Source organism: Oculina patagonica, chromosome 6, assembly GCF_052425735.1.
Source record: "Oculina patagonica isolate OP01 chromosome 6, crgOcupat, whole genome shotgun sequence".
NCBI lineage: Eukaryota > Metazoa > Cnidaria > Anthozoa > Scleractinia > Oculinidae > Oculina > Oculina patagonica.
Genome location: NC_135763.1, coordinates 34,269,473 through 34,290,866, shown reverse-complemented (window position 1 = coordinate 34,290,866; position 21,394 = coordinate 34,269,473). Strand labels below are relative to the sequence as shown.

The following is a 21,394-nucleotide window of genomic DNA, read 5'->3' as shown; positions in this document are numbered from 1 at the left end:
ACACAACGCTGACAAGCAAGCAATGCTATGGCCACTTGTAAATTAATTATAATTTAAAGCAAAATAATGCCATTTTTTCCTTACGGAGAGCATGGTATGAACTTGGTTTAAATATAATAAATTTACAAATGGCACCCCATACAATGCTAAGAACAATCATGACTATAGATAACATAAGAACTTAATTCTCCCAATGCACCCACTAAATTACCCATACTCAGAGTATTTGTGCATGTAAGTTTCACAAAGTACTCACAAGTTTGATCTGATCCTCAATCTCATTTTTAAAGCCACAATCATAATCAGCACTGTCTTCCAAGCCATATAAGGAATACCGGTCAAGCGAGTCCTTTAGAGTCCCCTGCAAATAATAGGGTTGCACGATATCATAAAGCTGCTGTTCCTCAAGGTTGACAGGAGAAACTGTCCATGCATGATCAGATTCCTGACCAAAAAGAAAACAATCTCAGCAATAAGTCAACTCTAACAACCTACAAACTAAGCATGGTTGCCACTCACATCAGTTTTCAAAATTCCCTGACTTTTCCCTGTCTTCTTCCAAAACGAAAATAAAATTTGACAAAAATAAAATTTCCTTGACCAAACATATACAAAATGTCAGATATAGTAGGGGACTTCAGCCTCCACTTCCATGAAAAAACCATGGATGAGATCAAATTGACCTGAAATGTTTGTTCCAGCCATCAATTGGATGAAATCAGCAGTGTTTTATTTCAATTTTTCCTGACTTTTCTTCATAATGTCAATTTTCCCTGACTCAAAATGAAATTTCCTGACTTTTCCTTGACTCAAAATAAATACCGGGTATTCCTGACTTTTCCCTGACCTTTAAGAATTTTACGGGTAATTTTCCTGACCATTTCCTGACCTGTGGCAACCCTGCTAAGTCTATGTTTCCACAGGACTTGACTGGAAGTCCTTACCAAACCACAGCTAACCAGAATGTTTACATGGCACCATTTGAAAATGATCCCAACCAATTCCAAACAGTTCCATGGAAACAACTGGTACTTCTGTGGCTGTTTCTGGAACTGGTCTGGTAGGGATCCAAAAATGGACCTGCAAAAACAGCAAGTCCAGTTTTGGATCCATTAGGTTCCGTTCAGAACAGTTCCAGAATGGTCCTGTGTAATCAGAAAGCTTAAATAAAGTATTTACAAATAGTCTGATTTTCCAGGCATTTGGATCTGTTTGAAATCAGTCCAGGTAAACATTGTCTAGTCTAACCTCAACTAGCAGCCAATTCTCTGTAACAGCCAGGATTTTTAATCCTGACCTCAGTCAATTTGTACACTTTGCCGCTAATTACCTGTCTACAACAGCCACTTCTCACAATGGCCCACTAATTCTCCACCCCCCCCCCCCCCTCACGAGCTTTAAATGAAATAATTACAATGCTATACCTTGATAGTTTTAGGTTGGTTGAACAGCCCAGTCAGGCGACTGCTGGCTGACTTGGGTCTCGGCAAAGTCCCGCCACCACTTGGATGAATTCCACCAGGAAGAACTGGACTTGAAAGTGATGGAGGCATGGTACCTCCAAACTCTTTACCAAACAGTGCCTCCATGTTTTTCTTCCCCTTCTGTGTCTGATGTTGAGAATACAAAAAATTTAATTTAGAGGTGATAAGTAAAGATCATATTAAAACATTAAACTAGTACATGTAATAAGGTAAAGTTGGCATAGGGCTAAAGTGACCCATAGGCACCAGGGCTTAGCCCAGTTTTTGTATCATTGAGCAACTAGCAGTATTTGAAACCCCGCTCCTCTCCCCTGGATGGGATAAAGTTTGTAAGAAAGTAGGGTCATCTTTTAACGACCATAGCACTAAAACAGCGTGCTTGTCCAACGCAGGGTTACCCCCATCATAAATTCACTGGTACCCATTTATACACCTGGGTGGAGAGAGGAACTGTGAGAATTCAGTTGTCTTACCAAGAACACAACACAGTGACCCTGGCCAGGGAACAAACCCAGTTTGCTTGATCCAGACACCAACACACACTTACCATTACGCCCCCATATGCGTGCCATATACAGCTAGTAATACTATACCAATAGACCTCTTTAGCTTTGTTTGTTTGTTGTCTGATTGTAGACCATGTGATGCTACCTTTTGAATCATTTCTTTCAAATTTAAACAAACTCACATGGAAATGAATGAATAATTTCAAGAAGAAAAAACTTACATGTAAGGTACAATTCTCTGGAGAGAATCACATAATCTATAATGGGCAATTTACATACATACACGTAGCTAAAGGAGTTTATTAGAAGTAAATCAGCAAATAACTTACATTCTTATTAAATTGTTGATATATTTTGTCGTCTTTAGAGTTTTCTTTCTCCTTTTCTTCATTGCTCTTAACATTGTTTTTGTCCTTGCCCTTAGTAGTGAAGGAACCTGACCGTGCCATGAAGGAAGAGCTCTTTGGCCGAGGAGCTGTCTCGTCAGCATTACTCTTGTCATCAGCGTCTCTCACAATATTTATTACCCGCTCATCAACCTTGAAATCTTCATTAGCTGAAGAGAAAAACATTGTAAATCTTTTACAAAATACCGCAATGAGTTTATGGCTTGTATGGCTGGTTTAACACATTCAAGGACTCTCCATTTGAGTAAGGCTACGTGCAAGTGAAGGATCACAATATTTTACACAAAGATTCACTGTTTTTACACTACAGACAAATTAAATTAAGAGGAATTATAAATTTAGACAGATCAGGGGATGAGCTTTTTGTCTGAGTTGGCTAGACTGATAATAACTAATCTAAATTCACATTAACTGCATGATTAATTACTGAACTTGTGGTAAAAACCCAAAGGTCTGCAGAATGAACTGACAAATAAAACATCTCCAATAACTTAATTAAACCAAACATTTTCAGAAAAAAAATTAGAATACAATTTATGAATTTTGACACTTACATGTATTACGTTGAAGCTTTAATAACAGGTCAAAATGATTTCAAACTACTAGAGACAGTTTGATTTGCATATAGCTTTTGGTTTTTGTTTAAGGGTTATGGTACTAAATCTGGAACAAAGCGAGATTTCGAACACAATGTTTAATGAAATGGCTTTCACCACAAGGTCTCTGCGGAGTCTCTTGTTAGAGACAAAACATGCGTGTCAGACTAGCCATAAAAACAAAGAAAAAGAAAAATCACACTAGTTTGACCTGAAATTTGTTTTGAACTACAACATGCATTTAAAGAAATTCTAACTACAATTATTGTGGGGGAAAACAGACTGGTCCAAGTACCTTACCTCTTACATGTAGAACATTTCCGCCCAGAGGAAAAGTATCAAATGCTAATGGTAATGGCGTATTTGATGAATCCAAAAATACAGAATGGGTGGCGAATGAGAAGTCTTGGGCCTCAAAAAGAGGTTCAATAGAGTCTCTGCCAGAGAGGAAATTAAAAACAGTTTGTAACAAGGTACAAATTAAAATAGTAAAAGTAAAGTCTGCATTCAAGCCTAGTGGCCCATCAGGCCAGAGCTTATCCCAGTTTCAGTAGCAGGAAGCGACTAGGAGTATTTCTACTCCCCCCTGGATGGGATGCTAGTTCATTGCAGGGTTACCCCCAAACATTAAATTCGCTGGTACCCATTTATACACCTGGGTGGAGAGGGGCACTATAACAATAAAATGTCTTGCCAAAAATCACAACACAATGACCCCTACCAGGGCTGGAACCCAGACCACTCAATCCGGAGTTCAGCGTACTAACGGTTGGGCCACCTTGCCTCCCACAAAAAATAAAATATTGTAAAATGTGTATGTACGTAGTTTTAAAGAAATGTAACACTGAAGTGTCAAGATTGTGTAGTTTAAATTATAAAGCTGTGGTTAGATAATTATGAGCAATGTTTTGCTTGCAGGAGCAAGTGACAGGAGTTCTTTTAATATTTTCATGTCAACCTGGAGCAGTGGCAGTTGCAAAAGCGTATCAAAATATTACCTAACATTTGAGGAGTACAGATCAAAGTAAACAATTATTAAACAGTACAGGTATTTTGATTTACCTCAAAGACTTTCCTTTCAGGGCAGGTACAACATCTATGTGGAATTCACCACTTCTACTGTCGAAAAATTTAATACTAAAGAATTCTCTACCAGGATCCTTAAAAGAATTTAAAAAAAAATAAAAGTCAGCACAGAATATTGCGTGTTATATTATAATTGAAATATTGACTCAATATCACTATAATTGAATTACTATTTATAACCTTGGATTGAAATAATCGCATTGAGAAACTATTTTGATTGGCGACTATAAACTTTGTTAAGAATAGAAAACATTGACTTTATGAAGTTACACAGTCATGTAACCAGGATCGCATTGGCTTTGTTGGGAGATTCAGAATAGATTACGATATAATTATTAATAGAGAGAACCACCACGCACAATACATGTAACTATTAATAATATTATTGGAAATATAAACCTTAATTTCAGTTTTTAGAATGTGACACTTAATAAAACTCAAAGGGAGTCTGCATGTGCATAGAACAAATGGTAGCTTTACATTTACGACAAGGAGGAGAAACAGCTTACTGTTACTAACAGAGTTCACACATGGAAATAGTTGACAGAATAGTATACCACTGACATTGACAATGTACCACAGTACCCCAATTGAAACTAATTCTTATGATATATTATTATACCGTGCGCCAAAATGTGTGTCTTAAAAGCTTTAGAGCCCACAAAATGTCCATGTACAAAGAAATTATGGCATAAAAGAACAGATCAAGTCCTAAATGAAAGATGGTAGACCAATTCTACGTTTTGGTACTCACACAACTCAATGGCATGTCAAGTATGTAATCAAATAAAATAAACCTATCCACAACTTCCTAAATAACTGTGTGAGACTTGTCTTATCCATTACAATAACAAACTATTCTACTGTACAAATATTTGTACACCAGGCACTACAGAGACAAAAACCAAGATTTTTTTCAAACACTCACTTCGGTATTGTGTCTTCGGGGCTTCTTCTTGGCTGCAGTACTCAGTTTGAACATGCGTTTCCCAGAAGAGTAACCCCGATTCTTTTTGTCGCTGTTAAGAACAATCACAGAAATATACCATAGCCATTAAACATGTATCTCTTTGATTGGGATGTAGACTGCAAATATGGCAGAGAAGAAAATAAAAGCTGGGGAAAACCGAATATTGTGCACACAAAGAGCTTCCGGATTGTCTCATAACTAAAATGTATTATTATTGAGTACAGTATTCACCTCCACATGAATCAATAATCAGGAAAAGGTAGGGCATGTTTGTTTTTAATATAAGGAGTTAAAATCATGTAGAAGAGAGTTCTATACCAATAGATATAAAAAAACAAGTTACATTTCTACTGATAAGTACGACAAAAAATCAAGATCAAGCTAGGGTCGGATACCCACTTCGATTAAACACCAGATAAGTTGGAGAAAGAATGCTACAGTTTATCAGACAGGAAATTGGGATAACTTGATTAATCTCAACTAATTCTTAATATCTTCGGCTAAGACTATTCTAACCACAGACAGATAAAACTTAAATCAACAATAAGAAGCACAATTTCCATTTTAGAAATTTTAGAAGCTGGGATCTAAAAACATTGGATAGCAATATTCCCCTTTTATGTTGATCATGGCTTTACTAAATATTCTTCTGCTTATTGTAACATTACTCCAGACCTTAAAAATTTCCAGGATTAAGGTAAACACATCTCATAGTTATAACAATCTTATTCGATACATAGATGAACAAATAATAAGAATGAAAAAAAGCTAATCAAGTATGGGATATTCTTTTGATGTATAGTCTTGTCAATTCTAATGATATGGCTTATGAAATACACAGATTAATACCATTCAAAATAGTGGTGCAATGTATATGCTAAGGTTTAAATTTATCTTTGGTCTAAATTCTTTTAAACCAGTTTGATTTTTATATCCTTTTGTTTCAGATTTTGTCGATGGGAACGAAACAATGAAAAATAAAAATTAAACTGGTTTGAAAATTTTTAAACCAAAGTTAAATTTCAACCACAACATAATCATCAATCATGGCCACTGGGTTTAAATTTATTTATTTTATTTATTGGAGGGAGGAAGGAAGAAACTGTTCACATACAGTAGAATTAATATCCTTCCAACTGAACAGGTTAAAGATACATGTATGTTACATTGTGAAATATTGGCATCTTAAGGCATTATCAACTGAAACATTAAATAAATATAACTCTATAGAAACAGAACTAGTGAATTCTGTTGTTATATTGATGTGTGAGGAAAGAGACATTTTGATTATCACAATAAATGAGTAAAATTAATAATCTTTCTTTTTACTGCTAAAAAAAAATTTACTCCAACTTTCAACCAAATAAGAAAAAATAATACTCATGAAAGTTTTAAAGGGAGCTTGAAAACTTACATATAGTTACATAAATTTGGTGGTTCAATTTTACCCTTGGTGCAATCTGATATTTTCCTCTGTTTTATATTCATTAGCATATATTACCATACACCAGAACAAAGGAAAATACCAAATTATACCAAAGGTAAAATTCAACCACGACATAGACATAATTGTTGTGGAAACACTTGCCTATGACCCTTCCATTTGTTTCTTTAACTAAAACAAAAAACACAAAAAATGTCTTATTTCTTAACTACATAACTGAAGCTGAGGCTTACACTTTTGGTTCTGATTCAAGGTCATCCTCGTTTCCTGAATCAGATCCCACTGAATGATTTGAAGGCGTCCTGATTATATGAGTACTTGGCCTCTCTGAAGGGAAAAAAGAAAAAAATGTCAACTTTACCAACTGAAGTGAAAAGGTGCTGAGAATATGGAAATTTGTCAACTTTGCTTTGATTAATTTGCTGCAAACTTCTCAAAACTAATATTGAAAGAAATGAGTAACTCTAACTAGAAAATAAGCACACACCCCAACACACGGCACACTTCGAATTTTCATAGGAGGGGGAAGGGGTCTGGGGATCATTTTCAACCTTGTATAACCTGGAGTGTATAATATGGAAAGGGATTTGAAGAACAGACATTTTGCATTTTGTACTGTTCCAATGCTTAAGAAATTCCTCCACCAAATCAACAATTGACATTCAAGCAGTGTTTGAAAAATTACAGTGTGCTTGTTCATAAAAATTTTTTATTAATAACTGGTCAATTCATATGAAATCAGTACAAAGGAGATTTAATAATAGTCAATGGTTCTGCCGGTAATGCAATGTGTACCAACACACTCACTTGAAAACAAATAATCATAATCATAATCATAGTAATTTTTCTTGGACAATAATTTCTGTCCAAGGGGGAAAGGTGCAATGACGTTAACCCTATGTGAAATACCAGCCTGTAAAACAAGGCCAGACCACAACACCGGGAACTCCATGCCCTACTCTTTGCGATAAGTGTGTGGGTTCTTTAACGTCCCCTGCAGACCACATTACACTAAAGATGCAGGAGATGGGATCTACAGTTTATCGTCCTTATCCGAAAAGACTAGTAAGAACATCTAACCATTTGCAGATGTCATTGCAAAGGCAGCATGTTCTCCTCAGTTATTTTAAGACCATGAGTGTTAAGTCCGGTCTGGGAGTCAAACCCGAGACCCTCCGCACAACAGTCCCGCACTCTTCCAACTGAGCTAACCGGTCGGCACAAAATAAAAACCTTACCCGGTACGTCGAACCTTGCATGGCTTGAACCAGCACCAAGGTGGTGAACCTCGTCACACCTTAAACAGAGTAGCAGGGGATGGCCGCCGTTGGCATCTTGGCAGTCTTCATGGTGACAGACCTGGCATTCACAATTTAAATGTATTTGAGACATTGAAATCCAACATCCATGCACACACTGTGAGGATTCTTGTTATGACTTAAAAAAAGCAAGCAGTGCAAATGTGCTGCCAACAGGTTGCTTTAGTGCAGGACAACAAAATAACGTTATGAATAATTTAATGTTATCATACTCTCTAGAAGCCTGTGTCTACAGCTGATGTTATGAAAATTGACTTTGGATTTATTTTAGCTTCTTCTTAATAATAATAGATTCCTCAGCATGTGCAGGTCTCTCACAAAAGTTATTCAAAACTATTTTAAACTACATTAAGCCAGCAGTTTGGTTGTTTACAGCAATGAATAGACAATGGTCTTTAGCCAACTGTGTCTGTGTCTCTCGAGAAACGAGACAAGGGGTGGTAACTTACTTTTGAGCTTTTTAACTTAATATTTCACCTTCACCTTTTTTTAGAATTATACTCCATTATTGGTACACAGTCATGTAACTATTTCTCTGAAAGTGTTTTTAGAGAAGTCTACGTAGGGAGATGCTACAGCTTGTGCTTTAAATCGCATGCATGTACTTATTTCGCAAGCATGTGATATAAAGCATGTACTTGGCATCTCATGCTTGCAAAATAAGTACATGCATCATCTGCTATTGCTTTTGATTGCAAGAGACCGAACATCATATTGAAAATTAAAGGTGAGCTGTCTTGTCTGTAGGTTAAAATGGCAAAAGTCATTCAAGAAGGCAATAAATAACTGAAAAGTTAACGAAAACCATGTCGCAATGGACAAGGTAATAAACATGTGGAAACTGCTGGAAATAATGTACAAAAATAATTATATTTTTTGCTTTCTACAATCACAGCAGTTGTCATGAATCATTCAAAATAAAAGCTAAATTTACGTGCACATAAGAATATTTACAAAGTCGTGTACAAAAATAGATTGTTAAAAATGTTTTGAACTCAGCACTTCGTAAACATCACTCCAACCAGCAGGGCTGTTGTATTTTATCTTTTGTTGTTTTAAAATAGCGCAATTTAGGAAAATAATAAATTTTTGAACTCTTGCCTAGCAAAAGAGTGCTATTTTGTCTTCCCTCAGATTGAAAGACATTTTTAAAATTTTCTAAATTTTTTCTTTTCTTGAAGAACAATAGATCAGTTGTGTATGACCTTACTGCCTTTCAAAATATAAAATAATCAAAATAAACAAATTTTCAATAACCAAGGTCATTGATCATTTAGTTTTGTAAAAGAGAAATCAACAGGATTAGAATGAATTCAACTGAAACTTGCATTGCAATTTAATTGCATTAAAATGTGAAGTACAATTCCTGATAACTTCATTTGTCTCTCATCACAGACTAATGAGATAAGGTCTACAGACAATTATTATTTCGCAATCACACAAAAAACTAGATTACGCTCTCTTAATTAAATTCCTACATGTAGTTGTTACAAGAACCATATTATGTTTTCCCCTATTAATTATATTAAAGTACAAAAATATGTACATCAAAGCTAATGCGGCAATAGAACTATCTTTTAATTTTAGTTTATCATTATTCTATAAAGCATTTCCAGTCCATGATTAAAACAAACTGAATTGGCATTCAGAAGTATCTTAATATAGTAAACATACTATAGAACAACAACTACCATTCTGTTCAAACTTATTTGCCAAAACTAGCCTTAAATGATTTAAGTTGCAGAACAAAGTTTGTGCAGGCCACTAACAAGGTGAAAACTAATTTTAGCTTGATCTACATAAGAAAAAATTAATCCAGTTTAAAAAATGTCAGTCGATATGTTTATTAGCCAACAGAGATGGCATGATATTGGTCATGTCTTCAACAGGAACAAAGTTAGTATGTGCGGGAATGTTATCTCCCCCAATTTTTATGTACTTCTAAAACAACACACGCAAATTAGTGTAAACACTTTATAAAGCATGCATGGTATTTTATTACTCAAGACAGTTACCCAAAAAAAAACATTTTGAAAAACACTTGGAAATCAAGGGAAGGTTGTATAATAAGTCAATTTAATCAAAACAGTATTTGTTGACAGCTTATTTTTTTAATCCACAGATGACATTTGCGACATTTGAGTTATAATATTAAACATGTAGTGAAGATTACAAATACAATGTATAATGAACAGATCTATGCGGATTACAAATTAAGACAAACATTGAGATTAAAGCCTTTTGTAAATATTATTTTAATTTATTAATCTTTGAACTCTAAAACATTTGCCAGGGGAAAAGTTTGACAATTCACTTAAACCAGCGATAACTAATTTCCAGTTTCATTATTTAAAAAAATTATTTGTTTATTTTTAATAAGTAACTTTAAGTGGTTTGGAAAAAGCTTGTCATTCAGATAAAATATTGATTGAAATGTTATTTTACAGAGAAAGGAAATAATAAAATTCATCAAATGCCGATCAGTGAATGATTATGAAAGATTGTAATCACGAATCTGGTTCTTATTATGTCTATTAAACATTGAATGGTAAATATTTTTCAAAGTTAAATAATATCATAACTGTGCCATGCTCATTCACATTCAGTATTACTTGCAACCAAAATAAAATGTAGTGAATTGTAGTGCAGGGATTCTTCAACCATCCTTACTGTATTGTTTGAATTACAGTTAAGGTCAAGATGAGATCCTTGATCAACTCTTTATCTACTTCTTAATCAGTTATTAACAATAGAACAATCAATGTTTAATTTTTTCAATTTAAGTCCAGATTTGAACTTGTGATTTCGTACAACACATTCTCTATTTTATATAGCAAACATCACCAGTAAACTCGCCACACAAACAACACAGCTACACCAAACTCTCCAAATTTTGCTCTTAAAATATTTTAAAATAATAAGATATTACTTCAATTACAGTTTTTCATGACCAACCTAACATACGTGCCTAGGGTTATTTTTGTTTAGGATCACGACCTAACTTGCTTAACTGGCTATCTGTAATCTTCAAACTAATAACAATAGAACAATGAAAAACTTCTATAAGTGCAGTTATGTGCAATAGAAGTTCATATCCGTATTTAGAAGCCACGTACATGCCCCAGTTATTTTGGAACAAAATGTGAACCTTGCTGGACTGGTTATCTACAGCTCAAATGTGTAACCAAAGAACAATGATTAGAAATTGTCATTAATTTTACATTAAACTTGAATGCAGAATTTAACTGTTAGTAGTCATTCCATTTTCAAATTTTCAAAACTACTGGTATTCATTTCATTTATTTTTTTTATCCTGTTTTGTAATATTTCCTTTACAAGTGTGACAATAAAAAAGGGTGAAAGTAATCTTCAAGTCTCCTTCCCTGCCAAGTTACTACAACTAAAATTGTCCCACAACAATTTCTTTTTCAATATTCTCTTTAATATTTTTTCTTAATCTATAAAAAAAAAGGAAAATTAAAAATGCAGATCTCTTTGGAGTTTCATATTCAAGTCAACCTTGTGAAGTTAGCTTTTTGTTGGTCAGTTATTTGTGATGAAAATCTGAACCTTGAATAATCAAGTACTTATCTGTATCTCAACATTGATAACAAAAAAACAATAACAGCCTACATGGCCAAGGTAAACTCAAGGGTAACATTTATTTATAAATGAGATTTTTCATTTGCACATCGGTGTATTTTGGAAAAGATCAACATAATTTTATTTTCACTATGCCAGTCTTGAACAAAGATAAAATTAAATCTTATCACTGGTGACTTTCAGTTTCTGTGCTTCTATGATATCTGATCTATGGATCAATTCAACGCTACCAAATATCCAATTTCCAAGAAATAACTGCAGTAAACATGTTTCGTTGTTCCTCTACTTTAAACTGTCAGTCCTATATGTATAGCTGTTGTCAAAGTTTACTATAGCGTGTAAATATGTACATATTTTATATATGCTGTAACAGCCTTAAAGCCTTTATGGAATCTAAAGAATAACAGATCTAGAACAAGACTCTACTCTGCAATTCCTGATATAATTCCCACACATTGTACCCTGACTGGACTTAAATTACAGTTAATTCAATTAAATGGGCTAGGTTGGCTATTTTTGGCAATTTTCGTGTACTTCAAAATAAGAAATGACCTAGTAGTAGAAATCATTATACAATTTTTGTGAACCATCAGTTGTATTAATCTGTTTAATTTGGCCAGCTGTATGTTAGTATCTCTCTTGAGTTTTTGAATCTTTTGGAGACAATGCAATAGCATGCTCATGTAACAAATCTCCTAAAATAATGTGACCTGTAAGACCTAACTCCATGAAACGTGAGTCACAGAATGAAAGAGAAATTGTATGTTCTAAAAATAAGACTTTGAAGCTAGAGACCTCTCCCACACATCCATGCACCTTGCAAGAAACCATTTCAAAGTTCTTAATTAATTTTAATAGTCCAGTTATATTATTTTTATTGATATATATGTACATTACAGGGTGATAATGGATTAATCACACGACTTATTTCTCAATTTTGGTCACGATCAAAGCCCCAGTCAGACAGATAAGCCTGTAACAGCTCATGAACTAAGCTGACAGCTAGCTTGTGGATACCATATGCAAATTAAGAAAATCACGATATTTTTCTGGGGTTGCGAGAGTGAAAAAATGTTAAGACACTCGAACCACAATTATCAATCACAGTCGTGTATTAATTACAAAAAAATAAATCGTACCTTCACGGCATAATTCTTCTCCGTCTGAACATTGCTTGAACATAGTTTTCCCTGACAAACTCTTCGTTCACCTGAATTTTGAAACGGTTCAAAGGTTGGTATTTACAAAACTTTTAAGTAAGACTTAATATTAATATGGGCGCCTCTAAATGTACTTTGTTAAGAAATAATTCAACCTGCTGGGACTGATTATACAAAAATCACGTTCCTTAAAAACGTAAGCTTCGTTTCAAATAAAGTATTAGGAAAGGATAAGCAATTCGTTCGAAAATTTCAAGATGCAAGCAATGACCGAACTAATAAAACGCGATGCTCTTCCATAAAATTTGAAATACATTTCCAATTCTTCATCTCAAGAAGAAAATAAATACTAAAATTAGCAAGAACACTTTTTCTTGTGGCTTATAAACACCGTCTTTTGTTTCGAGACCTCCAACAACTTTAGAATTAAAAGAGATTTGTGTACTCAATGGTTTCACAACTGAAAGCCATTTACGAATAACTTGATCAAACAATAATTTCGTGAGCTAAAACGCTTTCTCAAACGCCTCAGGCTCGAATAATGCCGATGAATATTCTCAATTTTATTGCAGCTTCAAGAAATTTAACATAATCTGGCCATCCCTCGACTATTAAACGTATATGGCTTGCGAGAAAAATTAAATAGTAGTCGGAAAAATGTACATAATATATACGGTATCTTATATATGCAGCACTTCGCTCCGACTATGTACAGAGCACAAAGAAATCCGACAAGGCTACATTATTATGCTGCAGTCGTTAGTTAAACAAATAAATATAAAGAAACGATGTCAATTGCCCTACCTTTCTCATAATGGTCGAAATCATCCCGACCTAGAATACAAAAGCAGTGTCACATTAGTTGAAGGAACGCTCTAGACCACAACACAACACGGTGTTAGAACAAAACTAACACGATTTTTTCTCAAAAAGCAAGTCACATTCAACCTCTTCTAAACAGAGAGCACTTAAAACAACACTTAAATCCCTTCTGACACGATAAAGGCTTTAGCAATTTCTTGTTTCGCAAAGATAGCGCGGTTTTAAACAAATCTGACAACTTCAACAACCGACCGTCTAAACACAAAACTTTACATAACAAGAAGCTCGCCGAAGCGGCATAAAAGCTCACCGATTTCGGGCATATCGTCAAGAACTACTACCAAACACTACATCCGCTCTCATTCCTTACGCAGCAAAGATAAATAAACCAAAGGCTGCCTGCAGGAAGGAAAAATGTCGGCAAAGAAGCCAGGAAACTATCTTCCCCACTCAAAACAATCGAGACGACCGCTTTCTATATCCGTGTGACGGCTTCAGATCATCGTAGATTAAGAACGTGAAATTCGAACCCTTTGCACGTGCTCGATCGATTCCGCTGTAAAGTATTAAACGGGTATAGGTGTCTTTTGCACGTTCTAGCGCAAGTGTTGAGTTACTAGAGCAAAATGAACGAAGTACGGCCACAGTTTGTCACAAGATTCCAACATGCAAATTCTGAACAAAACGAGATGGGCCCCGCGTGATGACGTCACATGGTAATGACCTGATAATTACAACTCGCTGAGAACCAATCAAAACACACGATGAATGCTTCGCCGGACAGCCTCCTCCATAAACACAACAGTTTTGTGTCCAAAACAGACTCAAACGCTCTCTTATAAGCTCCAAATCAGCCATAAGAAGGACGAACGAAAGCTGAATAACTAAAGAAAGAAGCTTTCTGCTGAGTCTGCTTAAGCTGGTTTAAGTGAACGAAAGAAAATAAATCGTGCATCATTTTATTCACATTTTGTTTACGAAATACTTAATGTTTTCATAGAAAAACTGGATACAGACCAATCCGATTTTGACATTGTGTGAGATTTGATTTTTTACAAGAGTGAAGTTGAAGCTTAGATGTACCAAAATCACAATTTTACAATCAAAATAATTACCTACTAAAATATTTATGTGTGCATGTTTTCTATGCAAAATGTTTTTGAACGTCGGTTGGGTTTAGTTTCTTTACAATGCCTGGTCAGCTTTTATGGCTTAAGACTTAACAATACGGTTTTTGTTTTTTATTCTTTGAAGCGAGAAAAGACTGTCTAAAGCATTGTTTTTCTAGACTTACAAGGCCTAATGGAATAAGTTTTGAGCCACGATGGCGCTTTCACAAAAACAGATTTTTTAAAAGCACTGAAAGATGTTTCAATGAGACGAGATTTGGAAAACTTGTCTTTAAAGAATGTAAACCATCAAAACGCGAAAAAAAAAACAATTGTTTTGTCTATCAAGTTGGCAAGTTTTTTAAAGTACAGAAGGACTTCTAATCTCTGTTAATTAAAACTGTAATCAATTCAGTAAACTGAAATTGACGTCAAGGGCAAAAATAGTGTCGGGAAAAAACGACTTAATACCGCCACAATTTTCTGGCCCCATTCAGAGCACATCTAAATTAGACACGAAAACGCTAGCCGATACAAAATGCCACATGGAATCTAGCCTGGAAAATTTACTTAAGATTCCTTCTGTTGACTTTAGAAAACAAAGGTTTAATGTGCAAAACAAATATTTTATTACATGAATACAATTTCATTAGCAGTTTTGTTGATCGAGGCAGTCATGATGAAAGATATTGACCCTAGAAGCCCGGAATGAAAAATTGATTGGTTTTCCTGTTACATGTAATTATCGAGCCAAAAAATCGAAACAAATCTCATTTCCTAATTAACGGTTACAGTACCGCTGTTATCAACGGAATTTACGACTGACCTTGGTTGGCATTTCCTGAAAAATAATTTTTGGTATTCAAGTGCGATAACTCGTACAAAATCATATCCAATTATTTCCGTTGTTTGTTTAATATGATACGGGATCGGCTTTTTCAGTCACGAAGATTTCCCCTTATTTTGTATCAAGTATTTTCCTGAGTTATTCTACCGAGGACAGAATTTAAACATCTCACTACCCCACTAAGAATTTTCTACGCCCCACCCACCACTCCCATCGAGCTTTATCCTCTTGACATTGTGTTGGGTTCTCTTCACGTGATGAAGTCTTTGTGGTAAGGTCAAGTGTTTGAGGTATCGGAAACTACTTCATCGAATATTTGTCTGCTCGTGAAATTCTTTTGGTCTCGTTTGTTGACGCAAATTGTTAAAGTGAATGCGTTTTTATTTCCTGAAAGGCGATACAATTCCTTTAAATCAACAGAAGCCGAAAACATTTTGACGAGATAAAAGTTGAAAAACACGCCATCTTTAATCTTGGTCACTCGCACACTCCTTATAAATTATTGACCTTTTATACTTTCTTCGCGTTTGAAAAAAAAAAAAACAAGAAAAGACAATAAACAGAGCCGTCTATATTAAATTTCAATTGCTCAATTTTTTCATTGCCCAATACCGGGTATATTTAAAAATCAATTAAAAAGAAACTTAATTTCCGCAAATTAGTGTAAAGAAATGTCGAAGAAAACAATAGAGCCAACACGTATTTCCTTTCCATTTTGTCATGAGTAGTTCACGCCCGGTCTACGCAATATATTTGTGTATTTCCGTCCGGTAAATAAACAAATCGAAGTGTGTCTTTCTAGCAACACGCGTCTTGGGCTCGGTTTCCGCGCGGACCTTGATACCTCGTGATCGTGTCTGGATTATTCTGGACGAGAGAGAACGCATGCATTGCTAGCGATTGAGTTAAACGACAATTTCCTCTACAAATTGTTAAGACAAGATTTTATTTATCTTTGGAAGTATAATTTAAACGTAACTCTAGATAGATGTAGTAAGTTTTATAGATGTAAATTTTAATGCTAGATATATATTTTTATGGCAATTTGAATAATTAATATTTTTTAACATTTATTACACGACCCTATAAAGGCTTTTGGCTCTAAGTTTTTTAATCGTGTAAAATAAAGGTATGTCTATCTATCTCTATCTACCAGAATTATGAGAAAGAGCCCTTAATATAGTGATCAAAATTCAGGTTCTCCTCGAAATGCCAATACAAAGTAAACGAAACAGTTATGAGAATTTCGAACTGGCCACCAAGGAAATAAAATAAAAATAGGACATAAAACAATATCGAAAAAATGCAGACATATCAGACGACCAGCAGGCGTATCCTTACTTTTTTCCAATAAAAAAAATCAATCAGTAGGGCGAGGGCAACAAAAGATTATCCCCCTCATTTTGCCTCGATTTATCTTGGGCGGAAACTACTAGCGCACGCAGTTCGAGGAACAGCCCGCGTGGAGAGCGAGAGTCTCGCGCCTCCTTCACGAAAGTAGATATGAAATTTCAAACCAAAGGTGACAAAGTTCAACGAATGTTTTTTTACGGCCGGTTCCAGAAAGTTTGTTAGATCCGTCCAGAGGTTCAAAATGTAGCTTTCTAAAAAGATGGACTGTCCTACAGTTTAATGGTTTAGGTCCTGAGATTCTTTCCAACAATTATGACATTAGAGAGATGACTTTTTTTATTTCACAACACAAGGCAAAACTGATTTGTCAGCACATTTATGGCGAACATTTACTATTTTGGCATTTCCACAAGTACAAGTTCCAGCGTCTCCTTACCAGTCTCTGCCCGGGCCTTGTGCAGAGGTACACGTACACAAAGCAAACGTCATGCACAAGTGTGACTCACGGGATTCTAGAGTGACGTAAAGGGAAACCCTTGCATGTAAAGCATAAGTTGTCGCGCTTCGGTCACATGAAATTTCCCAGTGACTTCAGTCACGTTATGGACTAGAGTTTGCTCACGCACAAACGGATCTATAAAACGCACAGCAGGGAATAAAGCTTAGGTAATACAAGCCAGGGAATTGGCGTGAGAAATGTCATTTTTTAGCATGTATGTCCTAGGGAGTGGTGATTTACGTTGTCTTCTAAAACATCATCTCGTCGTATCCTGGAGGTAAAGCCGATAAGAAGATTTGGAGAGTTCCAAAATAAGATATGAGCACGCTAAGCTGTTGAATTGCATCGGAATTTTAATCTGTGATGAGGTCAAATTTTGGTAGAAGTTATTTATTTTGATCGCTGTTTATAAGACCCTTAATTAAAGCAAAATGCCGCTTGCTATTCCATGAATATCACGAAAGTTCTGGTGTTTAGGTTTCAACGACTACTTTCCCTCCTCAACACCTCTCCGGTAAAATCATAAATATCCTCCATTCCCTATCCCTAACAACTTCATCGACTATCTCCCGCCTTTCTTGACCTTGTCTCTTTGGTTCTTCCCTCCCACTTCGTCGGGAAAATGCGCCCTGGAAACCTTCCCCCCCCCACCACCCCCCAACCCTGGCAATAAAATATGAAAGAATATACATAAATTAATTTTACAAAATTTTAAATGTTCTCCAGCAGGTTTTTTATTACGCTTTTAATCAGTGTATCTTTTAAAATCTTTCGCTTTTCCTTTTTTTTATTTTTTGCATAATTGTAACCATATACCGCTAAACACTTTTGGTCGTGTATAGTAGTTAATTATAACCATAAACTACTATTATTGACGTTGTAATTTTATATTTTAGAAGCGTTAATTATTTCTTACATAATAGCATCTAAAAAAGTGGCCTTAATCTTCCTTTGTCGTGGTGCCAGCCTCTTCATTTTAATTGATTTTCGCAATCAAATTATATCCCCTACCTCACCCCAAAACAAATTAGTTTACTACTTTCCGTCCCCCCCCCACCCTTCCCCTTTTCCTGGTATAGAAGGAACTTACCCATGATGCTTTGGTTCGACGTTATTTGGTTCGTTTTATTTCCGGGGACGCTTGAGGCCAAGTACTTGTAAAGGGCGTGGCTCTCACGTCCCTCCGAAATCGGAGGGACGTGCGTCGATGTTGGAATTCGACGCGAGAGAGCAGATTTCAATATCATCCTCACATTGAAAAGAGTAAATGCTTGAGGTAGAGCTCTGGGGAGGAGATGGTGATGCTGAAACTTCTTCCCAGGACCTCTGTTCCGCGGAGGGGGACAACGCTCCCTCTTGTTCGGCAGTGAGCGCTACTTCGGTGGTGATAACAGGCACAAGCTTACAGCCCTTCTTGGTTTGGCCCTCGTCATGAGGGCGCGCTAAAATTTGCGTGACTCTTCCTGTAGATGGAGGCGAGCTCCTACCCAGGATGTTCAACCATGCGCGCACCAACGGACTGCGACGGGACGCCTGGGGAGTACCGTGGATGTCACTGCTGTTAGAGGACTGAGGATGACCGCGGGTGGCGCTGTTGTTGGTGGACTGGGGATAACCGCGGGAGTTGACTTCTTGAACACGGTTACCTCTGTTTCTTTGTACAATTCTTTCAAAGATATTCCTTATATATCGTCTCCGTCTCTCTGCTGGAGTTTGTGGGGAAGGAGACGGGGCTTGCACCTGAGGGAGGGCGTTTTCCTCTCCTTCACTTCCACTGCTGGAAATCATGCCTTCAACGGAATTGCTCCGCCTCCTTCTGAACACCCTGGTGCGCGCTCTAACTCTTGGGCTCGGTGGCTCAGAAGGTTCGGGTGAAAGCCAACTTAAACCGCTGCTGCTTGTTCGGTAAGCGTCTCCATCAGGCTGAATATAGCGCACCGGGGACACGTGAAATGGAGAGACGGGACTGCTTAGGGGACTTCCCTCGGGCAAACATGCAGCAATTTCCGGATCCAAGTCCTGACTCTGAAATAACGAATTGGGACTGCTCAGAGCACTTCCTTCGGGCATACATGCAGCGATTTCCGGGTCAATTTCCTGACTCTGGAACAACGAATTGGGACTGCTCAGAGCACTTCCTTGAGACATGCATGCAGCGATTTCGGGGTCTAATTCCTGACTCAAGTCCAGTTTACTGGAAATTTCTCCTGGCGATCTTGTCGAAATTTCTCCTGGCGATCTTGTCGTATAAATCGGTTTAATCCTGCCAAACAAGCCAAACTCGCCATGGTCATCCTCGTCCGCATTAAAGGACTTAAAAGAAATAAGGTCGGACAGAAATGAATGTTTAATCGACCAGTCCGAGCTCGACGGGTTTTCACTCGATGTAGACGCGCCCTGATTTACAGCATTTTCTTCCACAATAATTGTTTTTTCACTTGCCTTCTTGATCTTTTCGTCGCCTTCTTTCTCTATAGACTGGCGAAGCTGCGAAGCGAGCTCCTTGCTCTGACTTTCTTCGTCAGTTTTCTTTGACTTGCTCTTCCTTTTGCGAAACAACTTCTTTACTCTCTTCAGCCGATCACCAACCGAATGCGGCGACCCTCGTACGGAGTTTTCACCGTAGGAATTTTTCTCTAAATTAGCGCTCTTTTCCGAGCCAGATCTCTTCGGGGGTGTTTCTTCAATCTCGCCAGCAGTACAGCATGGGCGAGAGTAACAGTTACCCATGTTTTGAACAAAATAAGCAACAAATTTCTCGCTTCTATAAAACGAACGTCTTCCTCGATCGGGAAACAAATTGCTGCGCTCTGTTGCATTGTGACGTGATCTTTCATTATACGTAAGTTTTTGCCGCGCGCGCGCAAATCTTTAAAAAAAATTAAGTACAAATATATTCCATGCCATTTCGTTTTGTTTTAAAACATGCATTGTGCAAGAAAAATAGTTAATTATCTGTTTCAAATAATTTTAAACAATGTAAACATGTAAGAGTTCAGCCTGTGTAGCAAGTACCTGGCGGTTTTGTTAGGGTTAACGCGCGCGCAAGAAAACGGCCAAGCCTCGCGCTGGCTCGCGCGCGCATTAACCCCAACAAGATTTATCAGAAGCATATGTGATATGCTTTTGGATTTATTTTATGAAATTCGAAAATAACAAACACGAATCTGCGGAAATTTCCTTACAATTTCAGATTTAGAGGTTTGCTCTTAAAACAAATCACTTAAACGAGCGGTGCAAATTTTTTGGTTTTAGCTCTTTTAGTACTGCGTGAAATTTCGCGCCATTTTTGCGAAATCCTCGGGGTGTGGTCGACAGGTCCGTTCGTTTCTTATTGGTTAATCCAGGGCACTTAAAAGCGCTCTGGCCAATCTAAACTCGCAGGAAATGAAAACGCTTTCACATACTTTAGCTTCTTTACCATAGAGATTTCGAGGTCTTGATTATTAAATCCCTCTTTATGGCATCGGGGAAACTTAAACCAACCGTCTTGAAAGTTATTTAAATTTTCATTTAACATTCCAGTGACAGATTGTAAAACAAGCTCTCAACTTCAGTGAGATTGCATATAATGAACACTTTCGACATGTATTCATCTTTCCCACTCTAAATGTATTATATTTTTTGGTAAGGATGAGCTCCTGCAGGAGAAAATGCAGAACCGTTCTGCATTTTCTCCTGCAGGAGCTCATAGTTGTAACATTGTTTATAAAACAAAAAATGTATTTATTATTTCATTGACGCTGGCATGGAACGGCACCTAAATAAATATTATCATTCTATAAAGGACGTGCTTGTTTGTTTTCCCTAGCAAAGATATGGAAATACATTTCTCTTATTATATGATACAAGAGCCGGAAATTGGTGTTGAAACTGAATTGATAACCGTGCGTAACATTGAAATTTGAAATAACATCACGCTCGCATGCTTTTATCAGTAAAGTGAAGTACTGCGGCGAGTTTATGAACTAAGAACCCTTTAAAAATCACTTTCAGTGATCATGCCGATTGAGATCTTAATCTTGTAATTTTCACGTCTAGAAATATAGCATATTTCAGTTTCATTTTCTTCCCGAATTAAAAATACCGTTAATACCCGTACATTCATGTTTCCCAGCTTTGGTTTTTAAAAACAGTTGTTCTTTATAAAAAAAAAAAGCCATAAAAAGCTTTTTGACTTAAGAAAACA

General features: G+C 36.4%; 1 protein-coding gene across 4 annotated transcripts; it reads right to left on the bottom strand.

Annotated features, from left to right (window-relative positions):
* Nucleotides 1-226: 226 nt before the first annotated feature.
* Nucleotides 227-19,996, bottom strand: LOC144656943 (uncharacterized). 4 transcript variants are annotated; one of them, XM_078517202.1, is made up of 11 exons: nucleotides 18,296-18,334; nucleotides 13,380-13,409; nucleotides 12,555-12,625; nucleotides 7,732-7,852; nucleotides 6,727-6,820; nucleotides 5,008-5,098; nucleotides 4,056-4,153; nucleotides 3,294-3,430; nucleotides 2,320-2,546; nucleotides 1,425-1,610; nucleotides 227-445 (listed from the first exon to the last, which is right to left on the bottom strand). In XM_078517202.1, exons 1-11 carry the CDS (start codon nucleotides 18,297-18,299, stop codon nucleotides 242-244), a joined length of 1,263 nt encoding a protein of 420 aa, XP_078373328.1. In that variant the 5' UTR covers nucleotides 18,300-18,334; the 3' UTR covers nucleotides 227-241. The 4 variants fall into 4 exon arrangements, 3 of the variants coding, with proteins under 3 accessions (XP_078373328.1, XP_078373327.1, XP_078373329.1); XM_078517201.1 differs by lacking the exon at nucleotides 18,296-18,334 and adding an exon at nucleotides 13,708-14,091; XM_078517203.1 differs by lacking the exon at nucleotides 18,296-18,334 and adding an exon at nucleotides 13,708-14,090 and having other exon boundaries at nucleotides 227-361.
* Nucleotides 19,997-21,394: the final 1,398 nt, after the last annotated feature.

What these genes read in the sequence shown, in the direction of transcription:
- LOC144656943 (XM_078517201.1), bottom strand. An exon ending in CTGAAAGGAAAGTCTTTGAG is followed by an intron (nt 3,431 to 4,055) that starts GTAAATCAAAAT and finishes CCTCTCTGGCAG; the next exon opens with AGACTCTATTGAACCTCTTT. An exon ending in ATCAACAATTTAATAAGAAT is followed by an intron (nt 1,611 to 2,319) that starts GTAAGTTATTTG and finishes TCTCAACATCAG; the next exon opens with ACACAGAAGGGGAAGAAAAA.